The following is an 8,518-nucleotide window of genomic DNA, read 5'->3' as shown; positions in this document are numbered from 1 at the left end:
ACGCATGAGGCCCTGGAAGTAGTTTTTCATTAAAGCATCTCTGCAGATGATCTCCCTGATGCTTATTGGGCACTGGAATGAGCTGCATGTTCTAGAAGGGCATCAGGACAGCACCCTAGCGTGAGACCTGTGGCTGGTGTGACCTCAATGTCTTTACAACTGGAAGCATCATAAACGCCATCTCTCTTTGATAGATCTGCCATTTTATTCCTTATTAAACCAGCAAGAGCCAAATGTATTCACTTTAGGTGAAGAAATGGATTTAGCCTGGGATGGGGGAAGGGACAGGGGAGCTAATATTTTATTTGTACAGCATTTCTGTTGGGATGAATGGAGAAGTTTTGGTTGTGAATGGTGGTGATGGTGAATGTAATTAACAGCACTGAATTACGTATTTGGATGTGGTGAAAAGGGGAAATTTTAGATTGTATATATTTTACTATAATGAGGATTTTAATAAAACAAACCATAGGACTAAACAGCACAATGAACCCTAATGTAAACCATGGACTATAGCTAATAGTACAATTATAAAAGTGTTCTTTCATTAATGGTAACAAATGTACCATGCTTATGGAGACGTTAATAGAATGGCATATGGGAATTCTGTATTTTATGCATGATTTTCTATAAACCTATAATTTCTCTAATAAGAAATACATCTAAATATATATCTCCTGGATTTAGGAGCTTGGGTGTCCTCCAGGATCTGGGCAGGGGAAACAGGTGGGGGAAGTTAAGGATATTTCAACCTTTGTCCTTGTGATGGTTGAGAGAGGACAACAGCTCTCTGTATCAAGGATGGAGGACATTTCTGTTTTAAAATACAAATTTTTTTTCTTGAGGTCAAACCATTTCATAAGTATGTATCTCTGGAATCACACATGGAAATTTCTTTCTTTTTTTTTTAATTAGAGGAGTTGTAGGTTTACAGTAAATCATGCAGAAAACACAGATTCCACATACCCTCCTCCCCATTATTAACACTTTGCATTAGAGTGGAATCTTTGTTATAGTTGATGAAAGAATATTACTATAATTGTACTATTAACTATAGTCCATAGGTGTTAGGGTTCATTGTGTTGTACAGTCCTACATTTTAAAAAAATTTTATTCTAGGAACATATATACAACCTAAAATTTTCCCTTTTAACTACATTCAAATATATAATTCAGTGCTGTTAATTATGCTCACTGTTGTGCTACCATCATCACCATCCACTATCAAAACTTTTCTATCACCCCAAACAGAAACTCTATGTTTTAAGTCTTAACTCTATATTTCCTACCCCCACCCCATCCCCTGGTAGCCTATATTCTAAATTCTGACTCTATGAGTTTGCTTATTCTAATTATTTCATATCAGTGGAATCATACACTATTTGTCCTTTTGTTTTTGGCTTATTTTACTCAACATAATGTCTTCAAGTTTCATCCATGCTGTTGCATGTATCAGGACTTCATTCCTTTTTATGGATTAATAATATTCCATCGTATGTATATACATTTGTTTATCCATCATAGATTGATGGACACTTGGGTTGCTTCTGTCTTTTCATAATTGTGAATAATGTTGCAATGAACATTGGTGTGCAAATTTCTATTCAAGTCCCTGTTTTCAATTCTTTTAGGTATATATCTAGAGATGAGTTTGCCAAGTCATATGGTAATTCAATACTTAACTTTCTGAGGAGCTGCCAAGATGTCTTCCACAGCGGCTGCACCATTTTATATTCCCACCAACAATGAACAAGTGTTCCTGTTTTTCCACATCCTCTCCAACATTTGTTGTTATTTTCTACTTTTTTAAATAGTAGCATTCTACTGGGTATAAAATGGTATCTCATTGTGATTTTGATTTGCATTTCTCTAATGGCTAATGATGTTGAGTATCTTTTCATGTGCTTTTTGGCCATTTGTATATGTCTTTTGGAGAAATGTCTATTCATATCTTTTGTCCACAAATGGGAAATTTTGACTTTTTTTGCAGAAATTGATTTTACAGTTTTCTCAGGGGCCTTTTTTTTAAAAAGTAAAGAGTTTATTTCAATTAATTTATTCTCCAATTTTAAAATTTATTCTCCAATTTTTTTTATTCTCCAATTTATTTAAAATTTTGAAATTTATTCTCCAATTTTAATGAACATCATGCTTTCTGGAATTTTTTAAATTCACTGAAACTGAATTGGAAGAGGTAATAAAGAGGGAAGATAGGAGCTTATGTGTGTATGTATGTGTGTGTCAATGAATGAGATGTTGCTACATAAAGGGTAAAATATGGGATTTATAAACCACAGAGGCATTGGTTAAAACTCTAACAAACTCCAGAATTTATTAACTATGTGGTTTTGGGCAATCAAGTGGTCTCAGTCTCCTCATCTGTAAAATGGGCTAATGCTACCTATTTGCGGCTACAATCTTAACTATTTAGCACCAGCACACAGAGGAGGTACACAATGAATGGCAACTTTCGTTATTATAATAATAGTTATGCTTTTTTTTCTTTTTTTTTTTGATTCCTGATTTTATTATTCAATCTCTTTTTCTATTTAAAGTAGTCTTCGGTGGCTGGGAAGACTGGCCTCCCAAGACCAGAGTCAGTTGGAGCTGGTTGTTGTTGGAAGGGGGTGAGTGGGTTGGGGGACTGGAATGGGGGCAGGGAGACCCCGCTCTGCTGGCGGTCCTGGGTGGAGAAGACGAAATGCACTTCACAGAGCCTGGGGTGTAGAGGGAAGGGGAAGAGGCAGGAGCGGCAAGCTGGGGAGATGGGACCCACACCTCAGTCCCCAGTGTCATTCTCTTCTAGTGTTTCCCCACTGGTGGCATTCTCTGCAGTCTTGGAGGCCTTCTTTTTTTTCTTTTTCTGGGTTTTCTGACTTGCAGAACTCTGGAGGAGGGCCTTTAGCTCTGCATCCTGGACCTCCATTTCAGACTTGTAGAGGTCAGGCTCGAAGGGACCACTGGTTATCCGCATGGGACCATTGGGCATGAGCAGAACTGTAAATTTAAACTGGGCAACAAATTCACCCTCCTTCTCATAGAGAACATTAAATGGTTGTAGCAGTTCATGTTTGGCGCACTCTACCACCCCCATCCAGGCCTTCTTCTCATCTTCAAATGCTCTTAAAGTAAATGGCATGGCATCGAAACGTCTTTCCACCTCACTGAAGAAGGCACGTGAAGTTTTCATTTTCAGGCCATATTGTTTAGAGGGGTCTCGTTTGTAAATGGTAGTTCTCTGTCCTGCATCCTTAGCCTTGCCCTCTCCTGAGCGGGCAAGTACATCCACAGCATATACTTCATGTACCTCAAATTCAGCCTTTTCATGGTCCTTCTTCTGCTGATCTGTGGGGTTCTGGATAATGGTTTTCTCTCCATCGATGACATGCTGCTTCAATTGGTGTGACAGCATACCTTCTATTGGCGTGCAATTAAATGAATGGACAACTTTGTTCCAGGCTTCTGTCACTTGTGTGTTTTGGTTTCCAGGTTTGACCAGGCGTAAGGCAGCCTCAGCACAAAGGTGAGCTGCCTTAATGACATCTGCTTTCCGCCCTGTTACTGGGGTCCCCTTAGCTGCGTCAACCACAAAAGTGTGAGCCACATTAGCGATGAAACCATCCACATGGACCCCAAGGTGAATTTTTACCAAGTCACCTTCCTTAAGAATATAGTCCTGGTCGCTCTTCAAAGGGAAGAAGTGACATACACAGTTATTTACTGAAATGCCGGTGGGGAAGGCAATACCTTTCTTCATTTCCTTTTCTTTCTTGAAGATTTTCCCTGTTTCTTCCATAATCATGGCATCACCTTTCTCACACAGGCTTAGTACCGACACACCCGAGCTGGATGCTTCCACCAAAGACCGAAGTACCCGGTTGGCGATGTCGCCCCCCATCTTATACTTGGTCACGACCAGGTCCTCGGCGATAGTTTGCTCTTGCTGCTCGTCCTCGCCCGACATCTTCCCACCACCACCACCACAGTCTGGTTTCCCCTGAGTCGCTGCCTCTACCTCCCTCCCCAGCCGCAGGCTGTAGTAGTTATGCTTTTTAACTCAATGAGCTTAGAAAACATTTTATGGAATTCATGACCCACTTCCATTGTTTTAGAAGCTCTATCCATTTTGATTATTTTACCAATTTGGCTAGTGAATCTTCAGACTTCAACTTCAGTTTCAGGACACTGAGCTTTGAAATGTATATAGATCTTATGCCATGGGTAAAGCAAACTGGTTTCCCAGACCCCTATGTTATGGACATGAGAGTAGGCCAACCCATTTTGCACCTCCCACGTTCACACTGGTCATTCTTAGTGCCTGATTATGCTATGAGTTAAGGTAACTTGCAGTTATTAGAGTTATACAGATTTGCCAAATTAATTGAGCTAAAAGGAAGGAAGAAAGGCCCAGGAAATGAAGGCCCTGGACAAGAGTTCTGGGTGTCTCAGCTGAAGGGAGTGGGAAGGACATGCTAATGTTTAGAGAGGGTGGAGCCAAGCAAATCTTGATGCCAGTTGTTTTAGTTTATTGAGGCCTCCTTGACAAACACCACACAATGTGTTGGCTTAAACAATGGGAATTTATTGGCTCATGGTTTTGAGGCTAGGAGGAGTCCAAAATTGAGGCATCAGCAAAGAGATGCTTTCTTCCCAAAGTCTGTAACATTCTGGTGCTGGCTGCTGGTGATCCTTGGAATTCCTTGGCTTTTATCTAAGGAGGATAGACTAAATGTTTAAAAAAATATGAAATATTTCAAATAGAAAACCCTATAGAATACCAAAACAATCATGTGTATACCTACTACACATTCTGACAAATCCTATTACTGTGCTTATTTATGATTTTAAGATACTTTTGAAGACTTGTCTGAATCTTTCCCTAATCCTATTCTCCTCTCTTCATCTCCAGACAAAAATAGTATCCCCATATTAGTATTCATCATAGCATATATTTTATACTATAACTATATCTGCCCATAAATGATGTATAGCATCATTTTGCTAGTTTTTGTACTTGAAATAAATGGTGTTGCTATTCTTGTCCTTTGACTTACTTTTTCAAATTTAATATCATGTTTTGGATGTCAGTTCCTTTGATACCTATAGCTCTGGTCCATTCTGTATATGTCCTATTAAATGAACATATGGTTGTAATTAGCCATTTTTCTTTTGTTGAATTTTAGGTTGCTCCAAATAGAAAAAAAAAAAAATATGTTTGCCTCTAGTTTGAACTTTCTAGAATCTGGCATAAAATATAATTTTTGTGAAGAAATTTTGTAACACCACGTTTGGCTTTTCCCATTGTTCTTAGTTGTCCACTTTTGAGGATACTACCTTGTAGTTGTGGGTGAAATCTCCAGAAGTCTGTTCTTTGACCACTGAGGTCAATTCTGCATTTAGCAAACACTGGACAGGCTGTAAAACACATCACAAATGACTTAGGAATTAGGCAGACTTTGTTTTACTTCCTAACTTTGCCAACTATGAGTTATGTGAGTCTTGGGCAAATTATGCTGCCTCTCTGGACTTGAATTTCCTCATTTAGAAAATGGGGATAACAATAACTACAAAATGTGGTTGTCACAAAGATTTTTTAAAATAGTGCATGCAAAGTTCTTAGCACCGTGCCTGCTGTTATGGATTGAAAGTGTCCCCTAAAAATGTTCAAGTTTTCGCTCTTGGTTTTGTGAATATGAACCTATTTGTAGCTAGGATTTTTGAAGATGTTATTTAAACATATAAGGTGAGACAAAACTGGACTGGGGTAGACATTAATCCAATATGACTGGTATCCTTACGAGGAAGAGAAATTTGGACACAGAGAGAGACAGACAGAGGGCCGTGAGACAAGAGGCAGAGGTTGAGTCATGCCACAGCCACCGCATCTCCTGGATTGCCGGCCATCCACAGGAGCCAGAGGGAAACCATGGGGAGAGGCATGGAATGGATTCTTCCCTTTAAGAAGAAACACGGCCCTGCCACCACCTTGATTTTGGATTTCTAACCTCCAGAATTGTGTGACAATAAATTTCTGTTGTTTAGACCAACTAGTCTGTGGTACTTTGTTACATCACCCCGGTACCTAAGACACCTGCCATCTACCAAGTGCTTGATAAAGTGATAGAACATAAAAATTGTGTTTGCATGTTCGTGTGTGTATGTGTGTGTGTGTGTGTGTGTGTGTGTGTGTGTGAGCTCTGCCAAGACCAGTGCCCATGTTTTCTGTGCACACAGTTTGTAGTTTATAAATATTTGTTGAAAAGAATGAATAAGCAAGTGTGTAAATATAGAAGTGAAAATATCAGAAAAATGTATTTACTAGTGGGATAGATGAAAGTGCAGTCTATGAAACGACCACGGAGGAGTTTTTCAGACATCCCTATTAGTAGAGGATGATGTAGAAAAGTTGGGGAAATTTTTCCTGAAGATCAAATATTATCATACAAATCATTCATTTCTTTCAATACCCCCAAACATTCTTGCCAAAGCTTTAGGCAAATAATGGCCTCAGAAGCAGCCTGCAGCTCCGATATTGCCTACAATTTCCTATTTGCCACTGTTGCAGCTCCTGGCTGTAATGCTCCATCCCTCTGTTCAGTGTTCATTCTGTAGACAGCCTGACTTCTTAAGTGAACGTCCACGTTTACACTAGAGCAGCAGGCACTTCCTGGCTGGCTCCTTCCAGACAAGGAGCCTCTGTTAGCCTTGGGACTGGGATGCAAACAGCCTCTGACTGTCCCAGCTGGTGAGCAAGGAGCTCTGGCCAAGGACAGGATACTTTACATACATATTTTTGAGCAACGGATGGGAAGCAAACCAACAGAATATGATATTGCCAGCCTTTTAAAAAGCAGCACTCAGTGACAGTGTTTACAGGCTAATGTTTGAGAAAACAAAATATGCCTCTCTCTCAGGAATTTCTTTTAAAATGGTAAGGGGTTTGCAAAGGTGTGTCATTTCTAAATAAAGCGCTTTTGCCAGGAGCTTGCACTGAATAATGGTGGAGTATTGTTACAGTTCCTTTGCTTTGGAGGTTGTTTGTGTCCTGGTTCAAGCCTCTGAAAATATTGTCTATGATTCTGAGATGGAGCTAGTTTACTTGGATCTCCCCCCAACCCCCACCCCCCCTTTTTAAAGAAAACGACTGTTTTGGCTTGACTTAGAGGTTAGTAAGTTGAGTGTGGCTGGTTTGTGGTCCTTGGTTTGCTCAGCTTAAATTGATTCAAATCCCTGCTTTGAATCAGCCTTAGCCTGCCTTGGGGGTCAAATAGGGTCTTTTGTTAGAGGCCATCCTAAGTGGAGGGAGGGAATGACAAGTATTGTATGATTGTAGGTTGCCATTGTCTCACACACAAGCTTGCACAGCAGCACTGTTTTCTGCAGAGGAGAAAGGGGACTAAAGAGAGAGAGTGCGTTCTGTTCCCGCACGGCCTGGAGAAGAGGGGAGGGGAGGCAAGGAGGGGACAGGAGTGCTGGGGCAAGCACTTCAGCTTCCCAGTCCCTCTCTCCTCCCCCACTCCAGCCCCTCCAGCCCATAGCCTTCTCCCTGACCCGGAGACGGAATATAAATGAAATGCTTTGCCTGTACAAGACCCTAACTGGCAGTGGCCTGCTAGAGCCGAGGCCATTTTTTTAAACAACTCACTAATCAGAAGTGACTGAGGCGCTAAAGAGAATACACTTCAGCCTCTGTTCCACCCTCCATGCTAATGACGAAGGCAGTGAGGTGGATAACTAAGGTCAGTGATGTGAATAATTCCAAACTGATAATCCAAAGGTAATGAAATGCGTTATGAATTTGGGGGGCAGCAGATTTCCCGTGCCAGCCATGGCTGTTTTATGATAAAGCGAGCTTGCCTTTTCTAAGCAGAAGTCAGCTGACTGTGGGAGGAGCCAGGCAGGGGCCCAGGCAGGGGCCCAGGGAGGAGCCGATTTGGGGTTGAGAATCCCTGAAGTCATTAAGAACTGTGTAGGAAGCTTGCATAATCACACAGGGAGACACTTGCGATAGGATTTTGAATGAAAAAAATAAAGAAGTGTGCAAAGTGAATATTTTGGCTACCTACAGCAATGGATAAATCAAACAAAACTAATAATGACCCAACTCTTTATATATGTTAAAAAAAAAAAAGACTGGAAGGAAATACATCAGAAGATGTAAACAGTAGTTATCTGAGTAATAGGACAGGAGGTGAATCCTTTTATTCTTCTCTCTGCTGTTACTTTCTAATTGTTCTTATATTAACTTGGATTATTTTAATAGTGGAAAAAAGTAAATGCACTAAAAAAAGAATTTGGCTTGTTGCAGGGCCTGGAGTCTAGGCAGGATATATTTTTACTGCAGAAGTTGTTGGAGGCTTTGGCAGCCCTCTTCTGGATAGGAATATTTCCTCTGTCAAATTCAGACTGTATGTGAGTCTCCCTGGCCCTACTTTTCTACTTAAAAAAAAAAAAAATTAACTTATTTACAGTTTATTATCATGATTTTCCCCTTGAATGTTATTATATGGTTCCATAG

At 40.3% G+C, this 8,518-nt stretch overlaps 1 protein-coding gene across 1 annotated transcript; it reads right to left on the bottom strand.

The window, feature by feature from the left end:
• Positions 1-2,520: 2,520 nt before the first annotated feature.
• LOC119529305 (proliferation-associated protein 2G4-like) lies at positions 2,521-4,018 on the bottom strand. The gene has a single exon (XM_037829571.1). The coding sequence runs from the start codon at positions 3,962-3,964 to the stop codon at positions 2,780-2,782; it is 1,185 nt and encodes a 394-aa protein (XP_037685499.1). The 5' UTR covers positions 3,965-4,018; the 3' UTR covers positions 2,521-2,779.
• Positions 4,019-8,518: the final 4,500 nt, after the last annotated feature.

Source organism: Choloepus didactylus, chromosome 3 (assembly GCF_015220235.1).
Source record: "Choloepus didactylus isolate mChoDid1 chromosome 3, mChoDid1.pri, whole genome shotgun sequence".
In the NCBI taxonomy this organism is placed as follows: domain Eukaryota; kingdom Metazoa; phylum Chordata; class Mammalia; order Pilosa; family Megalonychidae; genus Choloepus; species Choloepus didactylus.
The sequence above is the reverse complement of the archived record's forward strand: the minus strand, read 5'-3'. Positions and strand labels throughout refer to the sequence as shown.

What these genes read in the sequence shown, in the direction of transcription:
- LOC119529305 (XM_037829571.1), bottom strand. Translation starts at nt 3,964, where the DNA reads ATGTCGGGCGAGGACGAGCAGCAAGAGCAAACTATCGCCGAGGACCTG.